The sequence below is a fragment of the Amia ocellicauda genome, chromosome 9 (genome assembly GCF_036373705.1).
Source record: "Amia ocellicauda isolate fAmiCal2 chromosome 9, fAmiCal2.hap1, whole genome shotgun sequence".
NCBI classification, from domain to species: Eukaryota; Metazoa; Chordata; class Actinopteri; order Amiiformes; family Amiidae; genus Amia; species Amia ocellicauda.
The window spans coordinates 31322537-31345446 of NC_089858.1; the positions used below are offsets into that span (position 1 = coordinate 31322537).

The 22910-nt window shown below is 37.8% G+C and overlaps 1 protein-coding gene across 1 annotated transcript in view; it reads left to right on the forward strand.

Annotated features, from left to right (window-relative positions):
* LOC136759178 (chromodomain Y-like protein 2) overlaps nucleotides 1–22706 on the forward strand; it is a 94722-nt gene extending 72016 nt beyond the window's left edge. Inside the window, exons 4-7 of the mRNA XM_066714059.1 lie at nucleotides 11227–11399; nucleotides 16861–17071; nucleotides 17745–17888; nucleotides 18791–22706. Of these exons, the coding sequence (XP_066570156.1) occupies nucleotides 11227–11399; nucleotides 16861–17071; nucleotides 17745–17888; nucleotides 18791–18949 (687 nt within the window). The 3' untranslated portion in view covers nucleotides 18950–22706. The remainder of the gene's footprint in view (nucleotides 1–11226; nucleotides 11400–16860; nucleotides 17072–17744; nucleotides 17889–18790) is intronic.
* The last annotated feature ends 204 nt before the right edge of the window (nucleotides 22707–22910 follow it).

Sequence of the window (22910 nt, forward strand, 5' to 3'; positions counted from 1 at the left end):
ATCTCTATAATATGAATACTAAGGTGTTGTTTCTCGGTTACTTTTGACACCAGTGCAAACACCCTGATATTATGGCCCATTGTACTCGGCATCCATATGCAACAGTAAGTGCATTTGTATTGATCACAGTATTGCTTATTCATACTGCTTATCTGCTTATCATGTGTATGTCATGTGAAGAAGCTATTATTGTCCGTTAGCCATGAAAAGACACTTTTCACAGTATTTGACCTGTGTATGACTAGATTTTCTTCTTAATATGTTAACTTCATGAAGAAATGTAGTATTCATGTTACCCTGTGTACATCATGTGAAGAAACTATTATTGTCAGACTCTATTCACTGTATTTTCTAATGAACTGTCCATGATTTGTTCATACAAAACTGATTTCAAATGTTCACATTTCTGCTTACCTCTTCTTTTTCTTCACAATTTGGAATACGTTGTACAGAGGCAATAGAGACCTTGTTGCTCAGTTACCGTGTGGAAAAAAATATCCTCGGGTGACGTGCATAAGGTGTTCATGTGTTATTCCTATTGTATTCATATGTCAATTCATGAAGAATTGGTGCCCATTACTGTAAAGTATGACTTAAAAATAAATCGTTACGTGCAAGAGGCAAATTCATATTTATAAATACATCTATTACTGATGAAAAATTATCAACAAATTAATTAGAAATGTAACATATTATGAATTCATATACCCTGTTCCTCAGTCACTGGTTCATGAAGACTATGACTTCCTGAACACATTATTTGTGTGAGTGTTCAACACCAGTTGTTACAAAGGAATTTCAAATCCATATGGATTGTAAACTCACTGTGACATCAGAGGGGGGAATTGATTATAACTTTAATCAGGACTCATATGAGAGGCATGATGAATTACTGTGTTGTTCATGTGCTATTCTGTCAGAATTCACGAGGAATAGCACATATTATTGTAGAATGCTGCCGACAGCCCCCTGTATGTAGTTGGACTTTTTGAGAGCATACTTTTTTTCTGCACATATAACCTATTCCATACTTACTTGATTGAAAACTGCTTGTGTGTGGGTGTCAGTGTCAAATTGGCCAGCTGTGCTCACTCAATATAAGAGCACTATTGAAGGCGTGAGCAAGTCTCGAGCTCAGCCTCCGGCTCTGTCACATTCTGGGGCTGTCAAGCCTGGCTCAGTGTATTGCTTTGCATATTGACCATTCAAATTCAGTTTTATGGTCTGAGATGTTTTCTACCTGTGGTCAGCACTACTACATGATTGAATATATTATGTATTTAGTTGGTTTTAAAATGTATTTTGCATTACATCTTATAAAAATATATAACTAATGCCATGTTGTCCAATATAAAATCTAATTTTCATAAGGGTTGTTTTAGGTTTCACAAAGTTACATAGAAATGCTTTTTAAACTATTGAATATTAGGCTATATGATGTAATTAGCAGTGTAAAGAGTGTGTTTTGCTGTCATAACTAAGTGTGGAAATTGTTTTCTTCCATTACATTTAACCCAAGTCCTCTCCCCAAAGGCCAAAATGTCAAAATAGAGGCCATTGTAACTGTTTTTGCATGTCTGGTAACCGTTATAATTTCACACGATTCATATTACCCTCTGAGTGCCTCAAAGTAGTTCATGTTAGGCATGATACTGCTTATAGATCAGCTCCAGTTTTGGCTGTTCATTGCTATCATATCTGTTTTAGGCCCCACACTACTAAGTTTTATCTTCCCTCGTACATTTAACGAACCTGAGCCTGTTCCTCACAAACTGGTTTCATGAAAAGCAGGCCTTGAACCCCGAGGCTAAACACAATAGTAATTTCACATTGTAACTGTTATATATTGTTTATTACAATAACTACACTCATTTGCATTAAATATTTTTTATCAGGACAGCTTTGATTGACTGATACAGGTAAACACAGTTATATGGTAATAAACGTCTAGTTCACTCTGTATATGTAAATAAGGCAAGCCAATGTATGGAATGGTTCTATTAAATAGTAGACAACATTCATGCATGTGCATAGTCTTTTGTTGATCATTATGCTTGAGACAACTCCCACAAAGCAACTGAATAAACTATCGACCAAAGTAGCAGTTTGGTGCCATATATGGTCACCATTTTATTTTAGAGGTTGATCTCTGGAAAAAATTAAGAGACCACTGCAAAATTATCAGTTTCTCTGGTTTTACTATTTATAGGTATGTGTTTGCATAAAATTAACATTTTTGTTTTATTCTATAAACTACTGACAACATTTCTCCCAAATTCCAAATAAAAATATGAATGGAATGGAATGGCTGCCATACATGTAGAGATGCTGATTTAAGAAGCAATTGCAGTGGTCACTTAATTTTTTCCAGAGCTGTATAACTGGATAGATCTTCCAGTTCAGCCATTCGTCATTTGACAGGCCCTCTCATCCGTGGTGTTTTCTGGAATGTGCCTTGTAGTGAGTTTGCTAGGCTTATCAAAATATACTTTTCTCACATTAGAGCTCAGTCAAACTTGTTATTTGTCACTAAGTTATTTTGTTTTTTCTTCAATAGGTTTATCCAACCATTTTCATATCACTTTTTTTCCTTTTCATTGGTAAACAGTAAATCATGCATTACTGTGCCTATAGAGCTCCTGCAGTCACATGACCTCGAAGCACCGCGGATCAAAACACCACCATCTTGCCAGGCAACCCGCTTGCTGCGATACAGTGGGATTTGACAAACAACAACAATATTTAGCTGATTTTCAGACTGTGTGATTACACAGTTCACCTTGATCAGACAGGTATAATTAGATATATGTCTAAGCTACAGAGACTCGGTATCACTGATCCTAATAATGCACCCAACATGGATGTTACATATTTAAAAAGGTGCTTGCTGCGGCAACATTCTTCTACCCGTTTGGGTTATTTATAATTTCTTTCTGATATTTTGCTGCTGTAGACTTTCACAAAAAGTTGTCACAGTAAAAGAGTGAACAGTGAAAGTGAGTGAAAGTGAATTTGTTAACTAAGTATGATGCTTGAGATCTGTATTGTAACACAGACACCATCACAACAAAAATAAAATAAGCACACAAACAAAAACCTTTTAATTGGAATTCGATTGTATTCAATATGACAAGATTTGTGGCCACTGAAAACCTCCTTAAATTAAATTATCGAGGAAAGTCTTTCAATACAATGTAAGAGTTTTGACAATTGTAAAAAAAAAAAAAAAAGTACCCCAAAATGAAATGATCACTACACAAATGCCAATGCATCCTAGTAGGATTCCGGTCATGGTCTTGCTCAGTCTTTTGGCTTATACTCTATGCTCGTTTTATGTCTGAAATCCATCTGATTGTATTAGAAGTTAGCGTATACAAAGATCTCCCTTTCACATATCCTTTCCCTTGCCCCCGCCTGTTGTGACGACCCAGTGCACAACAACTTTCTAGCATTGTAGATTAACTTTGTCATACTGCCTTCCAAGTAACGCGATTAGCTTGCCTGCCAAAATGGCGAGTGATTTGAACCAGCCACTAAGGCTGCTGGGAGTGTGACATCATCTGCTGGATGCTGTAAAAATACACTGTAGTCAGTCTTCAAGCACTCTGATATATTATAACACTGTATAATGATACAGAAGCAGTTATACTTAGTCATCACAGTGATGAATCAGCTGCTGTACACATACCAGCTAGATTATAACAAATGTTAGATTCTGGAGAATTCCCACATTGCTGTTTTTAGTTTAGAGAAACATTTGAGTTGCGCCGAAGTATTGAATACAGTTTCTAGCTTGAAAAATTGATTGTGACTTACCATGTTCCAAAGTACTGCGTTTATTTTCCCAAAGGATACAGGTATGTTTTGCATTGTGCTTCAGATTCCTGTCATCTGGGTTTATAGCTTGTCTGTTTCTCTCATAATGCACATTCCAGATATGGTATATGATGATCCATTTGTAACCCGAGCATTGCTTTCCAGAATTAGTTTTGTGAAACACTGACTATTCAGAACTACTGATATATGGGCTAGTGCTGGGATGGCATTGTCTGAATTGGCTTATATCCCTTTGATTCTACATAAATAATGGAATTATTGGAATGTGCTAATCAGTGGAAAGTCAGTCTCTTAAATAATATAGGGGGATAACTGGTTATAAATGCAGGACAAGTCCTTTAATGTAGAAATTATCTAAGCATTATTTCCCATGGGGTATTGTACAGTTAGCACTAGATAAATCTGAAGTCCTCCGAGGCCTCCTAAACTCGCAGCATAACAGCAACCCCTGTGGCTTTCCAGATAACCGTGTTATCAGCAGCATTCCCTGTAAGGTTGAAATGCCTGCACCTCTTGCAGTGACTGCTAACTTCCTTCACACATAGTTTACAAAGTTTCACAATGTATTCTCACAATTAGCAACACATTTCAATACAAATGTCAGCACATTTGCAACACATGAACAACACTGTTAAAGCATTCCTGGAAATTATTAATCTAATTCTATTTTAGTCTGTATTGAAGCGGTTACCTCAGATTGTGTAAGCTACACTTGATAAAGGCAACCAATTGACATAATTATATGTAAATTAGATAAGCAAGGTATTAACATATGCAGCTTTCTAGAAAACCTGCATCTACTTTTGTCAACCACGAGTGTCATGAAGGTGTTTCTAAATCCAACAGCACTTCCTTCCCCAGTCCATCACTTTTAAAACAACTTTAAGCATGTTTTGTGATCTTTTTTTTAATACAGTGTAATCCAGGACTTTGATTGTTTATTCTACAGTTAGCAATAATTCAATACTCAAGCATGAACACTTTGTGTATGTAAGTTGATGGAAAGCAGTTTGTGGATGCATTAAATTCACCAGTTTCATCAAAATTATGAACATGGAAGTAATAATAACCATTAGCCTTAATACGGAAATCATATGCAAAGATATGGTTGTCATAAACCGATTAGGTTTCCTTCTACTAGATTTGTTATATAAAAGCCTCTGCGTTTTATGTGACTTGTTTTATTCAATTGCAATTTAACTGCTTTCCCCTGGATATCCCTGCAGTCACTGCAAATTCATAATTAAGAAATCAGCACATTGTTTTAACAATTGAGAACATTTAAAACTAATTGTGGTCAGTATAAATGGTAATTGAATAAATTGATGCACAAAAAGAAACTTTGAGATACCGAGGCATGGAGTCAAAGGCATCAAAATCAAAAAGCATTTCATAGAGTGAATGCACTCAACACCTCATGTTCTGGTGTATACGGATGGGTATAATTTATCTTGCAATGTATCTTTGGGTTATATTCAAAAGTTAACAATAGACCAACATTTATCATCAGAAAATCACAGAAAACGAAAGGCAGTTACAGCTATGAGATCTCCATTAAAATCATAAGAGGAAAGAAAGGTATGAATGCTGACAAGATCTTATTTTCTATTTGGCACAGGCATGTGTTAGTGCTAATATTCCCCTGGAGAAATGTGATGATCCCAAACTATGTTCATTTCTGAACAAACATAATAAATCAAGCAATTTCTTTAGCAGGTCAACGTAAAAGGGAATACCTACCCCAAATTGCTGATTTGCACAAGCTGAAAAGTGTACAACTGATAAAGATGTTTGACATTGTATCTATAGTTATTGATGAGTCTACAGATGCAAAAGATCAGTATGTTTTGCATATTTTGTTCTCCAAGGACTATCAAATACCTCAGAAATGAAGCAATTTTAGCCGATGGTTAATCTCCACTCAGAATTACACATTAGTGGCACAGGGCATTGAGAAATGTTTAAACGCATTTGAAGTTCAACCATCCATGTGACTGGATTTGTCTCTTATAATGCCAGTTACATGATCAAGGCATTTTCTGAAAGCAGACAAGCTGGTTGCAACAATTAAAAAACTTTTAATTCTTGCCCAAGCAGAAAACTACATTTTAAAGACCACCTGACAGAAGCAATTTAACAAGAAAGCTGTCCTTTACCCATAAAGTTGCACCTGAGCCAGGCATAACATGATGGAGCACTTAGTATTCTGCTGTTGAGTATCATCACAGATACATCCCTTTTTACGCAGACTTTGTGGAGAAGGAACTGTATATTTCACCAAACACTAGTGTCAAAGGACCTCCAGATGTGCAGGTTTTTAAAATTTCAACACTCTCTGATAGCGATGCATGGCAAGGGACTGGTGGATCTGATTCAGTGATTTGAAAATGAAGAGAGTGTCTATCAAACATATGATAATGTTGCAGAATTAATAAATTCATACCGAGCAATGGCATAAGTGGTAGATAGCACAGACACCGCAATAACTAAACTGTGTAAAAACCTTCCATTGACCATTTTTCAGCCAATATTTGATTTGTATCTGTCCCTAAAAAGCTAAGAGGGAACATGGTTTATCGGTGAGCTTCATTATTTCTCCCTATCTGTGGTTAGGGCTGTGGACTTGCAGTTTGAAGAGAAGTGGATAGACTGATGAATAATTCTGAGAATGATCTTTTGATCTCTTTCATGTTTGTTCCAGGTCAAGATTAACACATTGGGAGGGCATAAAAAGAAAGAAAGCAGAGGGGATAAATGTATAATGGGGTATATATCATTGCCTTCTTTGAGCCACAAAAGCATATACGGTGATGGTGGCATCTCACCAGCCTCAAAGACATAGGTGTGAAAACCATGAAAACCATGTTTAATGACAAGTACTGGACCACTTTCAGGAGACCAGGGTACCTGTTCATTTTCACATTAAGTTTCACAAAATTGCTGTCTGGGATGCTGACTATTATTTGTATAACACTTTCACATTCACATCAATTGATAACATTTGCTATAAGATTGTTCTTCTTTGGGTTTTGATCTTTTATAAGAAATTGCACCACATCATATTGAGTTTACATCCTCTTATGGAACTGCCATACTGGTCATACTCCTTTCTCTAATTCCCCCTCTCCATCCATCTGTTGGCAAAACAAATGTGCGGTTCTCCAGCCGCAGTTTCTGTCTTTTCATGTGTCCAAATCTGGGCAAGTATGCACTGCATATTTTGTAGATGATACCAAAGGTATAGCAGACATCTGGAGCCTGGATTTCATGACAGTGTTAATCTATTTCCCACAAAAAACTACTGAATTTGACAAGGTCTCTAGTCATGTGAGCCTCACATGAGTTCTTCTCATCCTTGTTAAAGGTGCTCCTCCAGAATTGGAAAAGCAGAACCATGCAATCTTCAAGACATTAGTCAGGATGTAATATTTAAGTAGATCCAAGTTATGAAATGACAGAGCCCATCTGTTTTTTAATGATGGGTTTCTAACTGCATTATTATTGATCCTTTGGAGAGGAGCTTTTCACAATCCAGTTGGAAAAACAAACAGAGTAAAAGGGCTTTTTAAGTCAAAACATCATCAGAAAACTGAATCAGAAAATTCAAGTCTCAAACGTCTCATTTTTTAATTAAGTACACATTTAAATGTTATATATACCTAAAGCAGCATTTAGCTGGTGCTTTGTTTCATATGTGGTCAGTGAAGATCACACAGGGGACGTTTTCTGTAATTGGAGGAATTCACTGATCCGATCAACCTACAAGGCTTTATTTGCCCTTGATGCAACACTTTGGATTCTAAAATCCCAATGAATTACAATAGAAATTGTCAGGTTCTCTTGGCCATCAAGTCCCTGTGGCTTTATCCTTGCTTTCCCATTTTTCTCACAACCAGGAAATTTGATTTCTAAGCCATACAATCAGTGAGTCACACTCATACTAGATATGGTGCCCTCATTACAGAGTCTTCAATGTATAATTATGTGCAAAACCCTCTGGAATATCTGCAGACTTAGCATTACTCACTGTAGAGTTCACCTCCACAGTATTATAACACAGCCCCCTCCATTATCAACTCACAGTATTCGCTGCACTCCACCATACTTTAATATTCAGTCCATCAAACACTATCATTTTAGAAGTCAAATAGACATTGTAATGTAAAACATGAAGAAAGATTGCAATCATCCTTGAATTAATAACATATGGATTAGATCTTGCAATAACGATCAGAGTACATAGGCTTCTATTTTCTTACGTGTTTCCCTCTGTCAGTGGAATCAGGCTTAGAGAATTGACATGATTTTATCCATTACACACACCTGGGCATAAACATTCTGGGCAGACTTGTGCTAAAGTGTATTATAGTACTTATGTGTGCACCATGGTACAAATAATATAGTACAAGTACCCAGGTTTACGTTACATCAACATTCCTTTGAACTGCAGAAAGGAACAAGGGATAGAAGAAACATTTTTCTCGATAGTACCCACAGCCAACACTCTCTGGCCCGGCACAACCTTCTCTGGTCAAAGCCAGATCTATAGAGGTCAGGAAATTGATGGTACCAGTCAAGGTCATATATTTTTGGATCGGGAGCCGTATATATTCTCTGACAATGTCAGAACTAAAATTCTTGGAAAATGACATACATTGTGCAGTGGAGCAGAGAAGGCCAAGCCTAGACTTGGTGTCTATGCAAACCCACTTATAATATCATCTGATCAGCCCCTCGGCGACAACCCATGCACCACAAATGAAATTGTAAAACCAACCGCAATAGCTGGGAATTGAAGAGTCACCTGGCATAGACACAAGCATAGTTGTTGAAGATCTACAGTGTAGAGACTGCAAACGAATAAGCTTCCTTCTATCTGTCTGCAGGGATATTCTGCTTTACAGAAGAGATCATAAGCGGCGGTGCACAAACCAAGCATCAGTACTTATTGTGGAACTGCATTGCTATCACAAACTTTCAATGTCTACAACAGGATGCGGTTGAACAGAATACAGCTGATCATTATTCCTTTGATACAAACCTACCAAACAGGGTTTTGAAGAACCGAAGCCAGCTTGAACTTGTACCCCACCTAGGACACTTAATCGAGTGAGTTAGAAATAGGCAACTGCCAGGAGTTATGGTTTTCAATTTGTTTTCCAAAGCATTTGCCTCTATCAGTTGATTACAGGCCTTTGGATATCGCTGTCACGGTAGTAAGGATGGTGTATGAGAGATTCAGCCCACTGTGATGGGTAATGGTGCACCCACTGGGTAATTTCCTTTGCTCACAGAAATCCTTCACGGTGGTGTTCTGGCTTCTTTCTTTTTCATTATGGTTATTGATTGGGCATTCAAATAAATTGGGTCTTCATTTTGGTTCATAATGTATTTGTGATTGCACAAACTATGTGCCAGTGTGAGCCAATGAAGCTGTACAATTTAACATAGACCTGAACACTGTTCAGAGATCTGTGAATGGACTTACAAGTAAAGTGTGGAAAGAAGGTTTTGCAATTCATTCATTAAAAGCATAAGTCATGTCTTTTGGTTCCTATAACTGGGCATCAAAAAGATCAAAAAGACCTCTCGCTACTTACTTGTATAACAAGGCAAGGGTAGGGGCGTTTAACTGTCACTACAATTCAACATTATGAGAGAGAATGTGTCTATTCTTATTTACAGGATTGGCAAAATACTTAATGTGGTTATATATAAAAAAGGTAACCTAGCTTCAATTAATAACTTTTAAACCACTCATTAGTATAGGATGCTGGGGAACACATGGACAGTGTTGTTTGATGTGATGTGTGGGTACTGGAAGAAACAGACACGGCTCTTGGTGCAGTGAGCCCAAATTAGATTCTTAAGCCATCGGCAATCATTTATTCATCATTGTGCAGCCTTTGCACACTGTATATTCAAAAAACAAGAAAGTAATCAAGAGCATTCCCAAAACATCAATACAAATCCATCTTGAGTCTCTGAAACTGTAGTCATTTCCTTTATATAGTCTAATGTTGGCTGTTTTCAGTGTTCACTTCCTGTTTCTCTCTTTGCTGAGTTTAGCAGCTGGTAGATTATTATGGTGTCTGTAAATCAACACTAGTCATGTTAATCATACCGATCAGACAGTCCTGGAAACCAAGCAATAGACAGTGAAAGGGGATACCACTTTACTGTTAGTCTGATGAAGTAAGAGTTGCTACTAAAACCTACAACTCCGATTACCTACAAATCCTCTAGCTTTATCATCAGTTCTTATCTACCGTCTGATCTCTTTTCAGTTGGTACAGATTTTCTGAACTGTGTTCCATGCAGTTAAACCAAACCAATAAACAGGCTAAGTTTAACCTCATAAATCATAGATATTGTAATTGTGGTTGTGTATTTGGCAACACATATCGTTTCAACCTTTGATGCAAAGCAGATAGATGAAACGGATTTGAAGGGGATGTTTGTATTATTTTAGAAGCTCTGAATACAGCAGTGAAGCCTGTTCAAAGCCAATGAAAGTGTCAGGAATTGCGGGTGGTGCTTTCAACCTTAATTCCCCCATAATAATACACCTGGCCTTGCATGTCTGAGTAGCTACTGTTATTATCCTGATATACTGCCTCAGACAGCTTATTCCACTGACCTCAATCCCTTTGTGCTTCTACAAGATATATTACAAAGAGCACTTCATAATGAAATCCCCTAAAACTTGAAAACCACTCCTACTAATTTCTGTGGTTCGGGCATGCCTACACATGTATGGCAGGCATTGTATACTTACAAGAATTGATTGTTCTTTAAAGAATCAAATGGAACATATGATCATACAAAAGCACATTTATTAGTATGGTTTGTATCACCAGACTCATCAAACATACAGATAAACCATCAGAGTTAGGTTTGATAGACTGGTCTCTCCATTTTTAAATGTTAGAGAATGAACTGAACAAAAGACGCAAAACAACATGTAGTCGTGCACGCAGCATGAATATGTCTGGGGTGATGGTTAGCAGTCATCGATTAGCATAAAATAAATGGCAATGCACTGCTGAAGTTGTGTGGCAGATTGCTCACTGGGATATGAGAAAAGTTTTGCAATAAAAGAAACTAAAACTTGTCTTTTATTGCAGTCTTTTAAAAAGTTTAATACTGATTCATATTAATCTAGTTTATTCAGTCACAGGGGAGGGAAAAAGACAACTATAAATTGTACAGGCAGCAAAGTGACAAAAACTTACAGTAATTATCTTTAAAAACTTGACATTATATGTTTGTTTGTTCTTAATGGCAGTTACAAGGAGAGAAACATTCTGCTCACACTTGGCAGCAGAGAAGAGACAATTACCCCAAGCCCTTTGGTTTCTGACCCAGTTTTTGCTCTCGCTTTTGTAGATCATGAAGGAAGTGAGACGGGCACTGGGTAATGCGTCAGCTGACGACAGCAAGCTCCTGCTCCTCAGTGCGGTGGGCAGTGTGTTCTGCAGCGGCTTGGATTACTCTTACCTCATTGGCAGGCTGTCCAGTGACCGGAGGAAAGAGAGCACGAGGATCGCAGAAGCCATACGGTACGGTAACCTGCTGGTCCTCAATTACAGACCCCTGGTAACATCACAAGCTGTTGTGTAGGTGGTCGGGGGGTGAATAAGGTCTTTCTGTTGGTTTTCAACCCCTCAAGATCCATGCTGAAAGGTGACAGTGATTTTGGTTTCCAGATACCTTTCAGTGGATATTATTTCACAGTAAAAAAAAACAGATACAGGCCATGTTTGAGGTTTTCTGGCACATCTCAAATGAAAACATCCCTGTGATCTTGTTGACATTTGGCATGTTATTGTCCTATGTTATTACCCCAACCTGTTCAGTGTGCACTGAAACCTGGAAAATGTTAGATGTGAAAAAAAAGGGATAACAAGCACATTTCTGGCACATGTGCTCTTACTTCACAGGTAACTATGTTTCTTCTTACTAGGAGAAAATAATCCTCCTCTTCCTATCCATATGACATGAGTTCAATAACAAGCATTTGTTTAAACCACTGGGTGTTAAATAGGTCATTATCAGCTCTTTTTCATGTGCATGGTATATATTTGCACAGCATTTCATTCATATGCATTTAATTTGCATGGACTGAATTCAGTGATATTTCTGGCAGGGCAGTATTCTAGGTATTTATGCCATTCAAATGAGCTTTGGAATTGCAAGACAAAAATCAACACCACACTTTAGGTTACAAAAGGATTGGTTGAAATATATAGTAAACAGTGCCTCAACAGATCCAATCCGGCTTTCAAAATCAAACTTATGCTGTGTTTCTGACTGAAAGTAAGTACCATGCAATAGAGCAGCAACATAATAATAATGTATTTTTTATATCATGTAATGCTGAGTACTGTGTGATAGCACACTTATCAGTGCTGAGTAAGATACTGCTAGATAGAGGCCTGGGTAAGCAGAAAACCACAATTGCGCAATTGCTTAGTAATCAAATCTGACATTTTCCTTTTATTGAAACAAGTACAATCCATCCATTTCAAAAGCAGGGAAAGGGAGTTTGTATATTAATTGTATTGACTAAAAAAAGACATTCTGCGTCAACTTTGTGTATTATTTTTTCCATTGAGGTCAGGGACCCCCTCCCTCATGAAAGATTCCCATGCTGCTAAACCAGCTGAGGTTCCAGACAAACAGAAAGCACATTGTCAGCTCTCACCCTACTATTAAAGAAGCCTTAATAGTTTTAAACATTGATTACTCCTCTCTTAATTAAAGTTATTTGAGATCAGTGTTTCTCTTGTATTCTATTCTACCATTTCATCATGGTAGATCCCCAGTCCCCAGGCTTGACAACACAAAATGTTATTTTGGACATGGAATTAAATTGATAAACAGGAATTTATTTCCTAGGATTAGGCCTTAATTTGTATTAAGATTTCTGAATAGAATGTGCACCAGAAGCATGAGTAGAATTATGTCAAGCAAAGCAAGAGGAGAAATATTATTGGAAATAAAAAGGTTATTAACTAAATATTTCCCAGTGTTATTTTGTTACTTGATATACATCCTATTATGGGTGCTGCTGGAGATTACCTACTACGTTGGCTATATTTATGTATATACAGTGCCTATAGAAAATCTACAACTTTTACACATTTTGTTGTGTCAGTGCCTCACAGTTTAAAGGATTTAAATTAATATATATATATAATACAAAACTGAAATCATAATTAGATAAGTCTCCACGAGTTAATACTTTGTTGAAGCACCTTTGGTAGCAATTACAGCTGTGAGTCTGTTGGGATGGGTCTGTACAACTTTGCACACCTAGATATGGCAATATTAGACCATTCTTCTCTACAAAACTGTTCAAGCTCTGTTAGCACTTAATGCTACGATATAGATTGGATAGAAATATTGTTTGTTAATGAACTGGTCATTAACTGGTCATTGCGGGCAGTTTCTTCTGCCACTGGCAGAAATGCGGTGTTACGCCGAATCCAGTGCCCCTACGAATCACGTGTCCTGGGTTGGTTTGTGCATGATTAATAATTTATGAATACATTAATTTTCTTAGCACAGGGCGAATTACACAAAACATACATATTTTACAGTAAGAGAAGATCAAATACACAGTAAGAGCTGTTACACTGATGCGCTTTGTGATCACACGCCACCAGTGCTGACAATGGATTATTATTATTGTGTATTTGTTAGCAGATGCTCTTATCCAGGGTGACTTTCAACACATAGGAGCATTAATGCGTGTCTGGCAACAGGGACAATGCAACAATGATTGGGGACCATCATCACAGACTTCATCAATAAGCACAATTTCCCATCAAACCATTAACATCACCTGAGATCTCCGACAGGTTATTGATCTGCCCACAACCGCAAACACCCCCAAAACAGCCGCATCCATAATCAATAGGCTAGCCTATAGTCATTGTTTTTTAAACAAGAATAAAAGTAAAAATACGCCACAAAATGAATGAAAATGTATCCACTCATACAAAGTATATTCATAATGAACTGTGTGTGCGGCAACTTGTATTTTATTCAATACAGTAAAAGTGTCTGACATAGCGAATCGGTGTAAATCCCTTAATGCATAAACCTCAGTGTTTCCACCTGTGGACAATTTCCTATGAACAAGGGAAGGATAAATAGTGTTCAATTTAATATGTTTTATATAGGCTTTATTTTATGATTGTGATTATGAATGTGAAATTAATCTAGCATTTGAATTCCATGTAGCATCTTAACATCCTTGTAATGAAGGAATGAGGGGGAAAGCACACATTATTTTGTGTTTATAAACTTATAACTTAACTTATAAACAATTAAAAAGCTGAATTATCTTAGCATATTCATATAGTTATATTTTTCGTTTCTGCTTGTCTACATGTCATCTTGCGTGTTTTTATTTTGTTTTTTACAATGTATTTGTGCTGTGTGAAGACGCTGAATGAGTTTAATTTTGATGGTTAAATAGGGTTTCAAAGACAGTAGTAAAGCTTGCAAATTAAGGACGTAGTCCGCCATAGTGGTGATTATTACTGCCGTGTGTTTCTCGACTTCTATTCCGTGCTTGGGAACGCCCACATCCAGTGACGTAACCGTTCGGTTCCCAACCGGTGGAAATGCAGGCCAGTTCGCAAAAAGTTTAGCTGGTTCCCAGGCCGAGCACCAGCTCTGGCTCCAGCACCGGCACCATATTGGTGGAAAAGCGCTATGTTAGGTTCCTTGGGGAGTGTTGATGGACAGCAATGCCAAACATTTTCAGTTAGATTTAGGTCAGGACTCTGACTGGGCGCTGAACCGTCCCAGTTTTAGTTTTCTTGAAGAGGGCAGCAGGCTTTCCACAAGGTATTTTCTATACTTTGCTCCATTGTCTTCACTGGGATATTGAAGGCCTTTGATAAAAAATATACATCGATCAGCCATAACATTATGAACACCTGCCTAATATTGTGTAGGTCTCCCTTTTGCCACCAAAACAGCCCTGACCCGTCGAGGCAATGACAGACATGCTCGATTGGATTGAGATCTGGGGAATTTGGAGGCCAAGTCAACACCTTGAACTCGTGATTCATCAGACCAGGCCACCTTCTTCCATTGCTCCGTGGTCCACTTTCCTTCCTTGGACCACTTTTGATAGGTACTGACCACTGCAGACCGGGAACACCCCACAAGAGCTGCAGTTTTGGAGATGCTCTGACCCAGTCGTCTAGCCATCACAATTTGGCCCTTGTCAAAGTCGCTCAGATCCTTACGCTGCCCATTTTTCCTGCTTCTAACACATCAACTTTGAGGACAAAATGTTCACTTGCTGTCTAATATATCCCACCCACTGACAGGTGCCATGATAACGAGATTATCAGTGTTATTCACTTCACCTGTCAGTGGTCATAATGTTATGGCTGATCGGTGTTTATATACCCATCCCCTGATCTGTGCCTTTCAACAACTTTGTCTTGGAATTCTTTTGAAAGCCCATTGGTGCTCATGGTTGAGTCTTGCACTACCCAGCAGAGGGAATTTATCCTTTTTTATATTTATTTTTAATGTAATATAATATGATATAATATAATTTTGGAAGTTGTGGGGTAGGATGTGTAGATAAATGCAGAAAGAAGAATTCCAGGCTATAAGGCAACAAAAGTTTAAACATTTTAAAGGAGTATAGACTGTCTATGGACACTATTTATATATGTGTGTGTGTGTGTATATCATCATCATCTTCATCATTATCAGCCTTTATTGATCCACTGCTGGATGAAGGTCTCCCTAAGATGTATCTACTTGTGTCACACCTGGTCATCTCTTGGGATCCATTCTATAGCTCATTTTGTCCATCTTTGTTCTCCTTCTTTAAATGTGTCCGTCTCTTTGCCATTTTAACATTTTCACTCAATTTATTTGTTTTTCACTCTTGTTATTCCAAGCATGCATCTTTCAATGCCTCTTTGTGTTGTCTCCAGTTTCTGTATAATCCCTACCTTTAGTGATCAGGTTTCAGAGCCATAAAGCAGTACTGCTAAGATGTACTGATCCAATACTTTCCTCTTCAGGCAAATGTGTAGATATCCTTTTAATAGCTTGCCGTTTCTTCCAAATGTACTCCATCCCATTTTTGACTCTTCTATTGATATCTTCTGTAAGATCTCCATCTGCCTCAATTTGCTGTCCAAGGTACACTTTGCATTTTTCAAGTACCTTTTAATCTACGCCATTACTGTTAAACTGATGATGCTCAGTGCAGTGTTGTTAATATTTAAATTGTTATATATTTTCCTTTATTTGAGAAAAATAGTTTGCACACTTGTATTCCTACTGTTAAATCATCGTTATGTTACAATTAGTCAAGGGCATTAATAAACTTTGGAGGCCACTGTATATGTAAGGGTCTCCCTATGTTTTCTTCTCCAAATCCCAAATGTTTGGAAATTAGGAGAGAAATCTAAATATTTAGTGTTGGAAGATTGTGCCATTCGCTTCCCTGATTTGCATCCCCTTGCACTAAATCTCCTCAGAAGCTGTTTTCATTGATAGGATATTTGAAACCGCTTATCGTTTACATCTAATACATTTAGTGATTCGATGCAGTTTCACCTTTTTTAATACGTAAGGGACAAAAATACACACACAATTATTAGGCCTAATAGGAACTTTAATAGAGAGCACAATTTGTATGATAACATGAAATCAAGGATAATGCAGCTGAACTACTGTTTTATTAGATCTAGTAAATCTACACCACCACAGAGCCTTGGGGGATATAGTGGGAGAGGAGGCTGAAAACACAAGTGTTGAGAGTCCAGCTATAGGTAACAAGTAAAACATGACTCAAAGATGCAATAAACCCTTTAATAAAAAGACATAGCTATTATTAATAATAATTAATAATAATATATGATTTGTGTATAAAGTAGGCTAGCCTAGTGGATGCTGGGTGATCGAGCAGTTCATTTGTACATCTGACTACTGAAGAAACCCAATGCATATGTGGATTGTCTCTGATTGCAGGGATTTTGTGAAAGCTTTCATTCAGTTCAAGAAGCCCATTGTGGTGGCAATCAATGGGCCTGCCCTTGGACTCGGAGCATCCATCCTTCCTTTGTGTGATATAGTGTGGGCCAGTGAGAAGGCCTGGTTTCAGACACCCTACGCTACTATCAGACTGACCCCAGCTGGATGCTCTTCATATACCTTTCCTCAAATACTAGGAGTAGCTCTGGTAAGTCCATATTAATGAACATTGTTATAGCATGTCTAGGTGTTTTTTTTTGGTTGGTTATATTTACATTCCTGGATCTGGAATACTGTTTGCACACTTTTGCAGCACTAGCTTGTCCGTGAAGGTCTCTTGATAGTTTATACAGAGTTCATTTGGTTTCTGGTCCTTTACGTGTAAAATGATGTCTCATTCCCCTTAAGACCAATCTATACATCCATAAATCAAAATAAAAGGACTTCCATCAGCCAACAGGTGAAGTAACTTATTATTATTGTTATTATTATTACAACTATTATTCTTAAGTGTAGCTCTCAAGGTATTCATCAGCCAGATAAAATAGAAGATGAAGTGACGGTGCCATGAAAATTCATCAGGCCTTGCTTTTTATGTCTGTTGCAAACCTCTTACACCTCAATGTCACACGGGTTGCAGAAGATCTCACACAATCAGGTCTGGCGGCAGCGCACACAAAAGGTGACCTCCGTTTTCATGCTTACTCGATTTTGAAAGATTATCTTTTTGCGTTTTTAATGGAACCTGACACATGCCAGTTCAAAGAAAAAGCAATCTGTTCCTCAAAGATGAAGGGTTCAGGTGCTACAGCAGACTGGAATCCAGAATTGCTCTGCTCATTGCAATGTGTGTCTCTCCCCACACCCTCTTCCATTTTCAGGCTAATGAAATGCTTTTCTGTGGGAGGAAGCTCACAGCACAAGAAGCCTGCAGTCGAGGACTAGTTTCCCAGGTGTTTTGGCCAACAACTTTTAGCCAAGAAGTGATGCTTCGAGTGAAAGAAATGGCTACCTGCAGCGCGGTGGTAGGATTATTTTTGTTAATCCTCAAATTAATACTTCCTGTTTGATCCAAGAAATTCTTGGATTGTCAGTTTTTCCAAACAGTAGGTCTTCCTTTATAATTGTGTAACCATCATCATTTATTTGGTCTTATTGACAAGGACATTATTTCAGCATTCAGAGTACCAAAAAGGACTGCATTTTGAACTAACACTGAAGCCGTTCACTCACTCCGACTAGAGTGAATAGTGTTGGTGTTATTGAACACCCACGTAAAATTCAAATTGAGGAGTGTAAACCTTTTATCAAAGGATTCTACTTGGTGAGCCAAACGTAGCTGTAATAAATTTCCCCTCAGGTTAGAATATGCTTTATTTTTGTGTCAGTGGATTTTCTTGGGGATTTATTAGAAGACAATAAATGGATATTTTTCATTCTTCTCCTGCCACTTCAGCATCTTGGTAGGACACAACCGATTTTTTTTATTTTTAATTAAGCATGCCTACCATTTGGCTTAGACCACATTGATCTGTTTTAAGGTATTTGCATACTTTGTGACATCAAGGTGGAAATGTGGGGCCTGGCTGACAATTCTTTAAGTGGAAAATCAAGTTTTACAGATCAGGCTTCTGGGAACCATGTAGCAGGCGGCAATCCTTCAATGAGGCTTTGAGAGTGTGGCCTGTAGGCAGTGAAATAAAAAGAAAAGTTTTACTATTCTACATACATTGTTTATAATAGTTTATTTTCTGTTTTTACTTCACGTCATTGGCATGTTAACCAACTATTCCTGTAGAACCAGTCATTGTCTATTACTCGTCATATGGATTTGAAAAGTGATTTGCTTTCTGACCTATCTGACACATGAGCATTATTCTTCCATTAAATCATCATTTACCCTCGCTCTTATTCTTCTCCTCCTAAGGTTTTGGAAGAATCCAAATGTCTGGTACGCAGTTTCTTGAAGTCAGTGCTGGAGGAGGTCAATGAGAAAGAGTGCCAGATGTTGAAACAGCTGTGGAGTTCCTCCAAGGGACTGGATTCACTCTTCAGCTACCTGCAGGACAAAATCTATGAAGTCTGAGCGCCCTCTCGACGAAGAGTTACTTGCTGAATGCTGGGACTTCCTGCCTGTTGGGCATTACTGTGGCAATACTCCATCGACCGACCTCATCAGATCTTCGGCTGTCGAGTCACTCTCATTCAGCGGCTGCATGCCTAGGAGGCAGACACAGGCTATGCAGGAGTTGTACTGGGGAGGCCTTTGACTGGTTATCATAAGGAGGCCTCACTCTAATTATATTTCCACAGAACCCTTTTGTGGATTATGTTGTTTCTGTATCCTTGGTCAGATGAATACGCGGATACTGCAACCAATCGCAATGTCCTGATGATGCATTCCACAGACCTGCACACAACGTTGGAAAACAAGAGCCCTTTAGAAGAATATGAAATATTTTTTATTTATTTGTAAATGTATCAAGACAAGGTAAACCATAAATTACAACAAAAAAATGTATATATTTTTTTTTCTAAAGTTACAATATGATTTTTGATTCTTCACATTTACTGTGTTTTCTTTTTCTGTCACATAGAAACTATGTGTTTTTCATAGGTTTTTTGGAAACCAAAGCTTTTTTCTGGCATCTTAATCTGCTTATTACAGAAACATTCCTCGCTATTATTTAACAGCAAAACCATACTGGAGCCTTGTCCTCAGATCTGAAGAATAATTTATTTATATACTATTTATGGTAGTGTTGACCTGTTTTTGTACACTTTAGAGGACCTACAGCACTCTCTGTATGTATAGGAGTTGGGGGAGATGGAAACCAAGATGATCCAGCAGACCTGGTAGTAGGATTCCAGGTGCAATTAAATGTCCCAGTGAGTTGTGTTGAGGAGAGACCTTTATATATTTTGGATTTCTGCCGAAGAAGAAGAAGAAGATAGAAATTTGTGGTTAAGTAATCTTCAGTCTAATTCCTTTCCCACTTGATATTTTTTTTTGTTTGTAATTTAAATATTATCCAAACTGCTGGTATTATTATTTATTTTAATATTATTTATTTTTTTGAATGGTGGCAAGGGCTCATACAATTTGCTTTAATCCCAGTGTCACTGTTTGGCTTCCATTGTCTGACAATGAAAAATGTGATCACACACAGGAGCCCTCTATTTACAAACCTGTAAAGCTTTATCTGTCCTTTATTGTGATTGTGAAACAGGATCATAACTTATCTGAAGGCTGTTTACAGCGCTCTCTGTTTATCTTACATGAAAAATGTCTTGTGTCACGGACGTTACAGGTAAATCGTTGAGGTTAGTGGAGGTGAGAAGAGGAAGGGAGGAATAAGGTTTAGTTATTAAGTGATTATAACCACCAGGTTACGTTTAGCAGCTTGAACAACATGCATCCTGGATTGTGAAAGTAGCAGTCTGAGCACACAGAAGCTGTCAAAGATGAGGAAAGGCCATGGGTTCCTTACTAGTTTTTGGGTCATAAGAAGCTAGGAAACAAAAGAGTCTATCAACACTGGGGCTATTGACAAACCCCTGATTTCAAATGAAGAGGTGGAGGGGGGTCACATTCGAGACACATCTGGTTCAAGAATCTGTTTAGCCTTCCCAGCAAATGTCATTGTCAATCAAAGTAAATTCTTCTCAGTTTAAGTGGTCGTAACCATTTTACGGACTGAGTGTAGCTTTTTTTGTGAGTGTGCGTGTGTGCGTGCCTGCGTATGTGCATCTGTGTGTCTTTAGTTGGCACCCTAACCCTAACCCTTCATAGCAAATAATAATCAAAAAAGCATTTGTTCTCTGTAGATTGTTAGGTAAGAATTCTGACTACAGAAACCTAAAAAGAATCCCAAAATTCCCTAAATCGCTGCAGGGAGTTTACACTCCTGGGAAATGGTGAAGAGTTTTGCAGTACTCTTTATGGTTTCGCTCAGCAGTAGGTTAAAATAATGGCCTAAACTATAATTGTTGAGCTTTGTGCAAAATTAAAGAAGCAAACATGCCAATTCATTCCAATCATGTCCGACTAACACTGTTGGAGGGCTGGGTAGGGTAAAATGGGTACCCCGTAACAGTCTTCAGGGCAGAAATCCCAATAGTACATACAGTATTGTATGCAAGTCCTGATTCGTTCAATTGAACATGTTCTTAAAATGAAGGGAGTGGTAGTAGCTGGAGTCTGACTCAACTGTTTTTGGTCTGATGCCCATACTAACACAAATATAACTTAATTTGTCTGTGATTTTGTTTGGATTTCAAATCATTTACTGTCAGGGGATATTTACAACCATTAGTTTCTGAATATTTCGGAACAAGATGTTTTGAATTGACTATCATTCAATACTGACTACAAAAAATGTAATTATCAGCTACTATGCAACAGACCAATAATTACATTTAGCCTTAATATGAGTGAGCAATGATTTAAAGATGAGACTTTATCAACAAAATCCAATAAAACAACAAACAATGCATTGGGCAAGCTTTTATCAGCTTGAGCTTACAAAAATACACATGCCTTTTGAAGATCTGTATGGATACACACAGAAACCTGCCTAGTTCACCCTACCCACACACCAATTACTGAAATAGTAAAGCATGTTTTAATGAAGATTTGTCAGTGTAAGTGCAGTCAATAACCCTATGTATTATTGTATACTACACCTACAATATTTACAGGGGTCCATCAGTTAAAAAGTTTAAAAGAACAGTTTTCTTTTTATTTAGTATTCCTCTCATTACAAACTTTTTGTAAGCCAGGTATGAACTGTCCATATAATGAATTCTAGTGCAAAGGTATTCAGACACCAGTTCTTCCAATCTACTCCATTGCAGGATTTTGGCACAGATGCATCTTTGCCTATTTGAAACATTCATAATTGAAAGAGTTTTATAATGAAGTCAGAGGCTGAACCAAAAACCTGCACAGTGATGGATTTTACACTCTGCTATTTGGCTTCTGGACAGCAGAGGTATTCGCCAGCTTGTTTGTTTTCTTTTTGTGTGAAACATCTGGAAATGTACGGAGGGTAAATCTTTACAGAAGTGATAGGGATTACATTTCTCCGGAGTTACCTTTTTATGACTGTCTTGGAAAACCGTTCATTGGCCCGAGGTAATTCATTTAAAATCTCTGTGATAATGCAGTCGCACTTTAGAGACTGAGGCATTAGGTCATGGAGTCTGAGCACATGGCTCTAATTGTGCCTGTTAATCTGCTCTAAATCATTGTGGAAAGAGCTTCTCTCAGTTAAGAATCCCCCCCCCCCACAAAAAAAATTTATTCTGAATCCAAACTGGTTTCTGTATCTTGAAAGGTGGAATCTATGCAATTGGGGGCATTCAAATTACAGTACTGCGCATTTAAACAACAACAGATTTAAGTCCTAAACCGACTCCTTTGACTTAAGAGGCCGGACTAGAGTGGAATTCGTGGACATTTAGTTCAAATACATTTCAGCTTGTATACTTGTTGGCATTATTACAAGCTGCCTACAATTCAAAAATGAAAACAAGTGCATTTTAGGTATGAAGAGAAATTGTAAAAGGAAACAGAAATGATTAAGATCACATTCACCAGGCTGATTTCAGTGTGAATAACTGTGGAAAGACAAGGGAATTGGCTGAACTGCTGTTGAACCATCTGCTTGTAGTCTGTAGACTTGGGAAGGTGTCTACATTTTAAACTTGTCATTGTGTCCAGCATACAACAGTATACGATGGTGCAGAAGAGGGTTGAAATGCAGGCTACAGACTGTCTCTCTGTTCAACCGGGTCTTTGATGCACCTTTTGTTCTGGAAAATAAACCAGTATCTTCACACTTTTTGCTCATGAAGTGTCATCAATTGGAATATATCACTATATGTTGTCTGGTTATAGTTGAAAGTATTCACACCTTTCATCTGAAAGCATGTTGTTCTGTGATTCATTAAATAAAAATGGATGGAGAGACCTTCAATTGTTTACACACCCCCTGTCTTAAGTCAGTCCAGTCAACTGGAATCTTTACCGTTCTCTCTCTTCA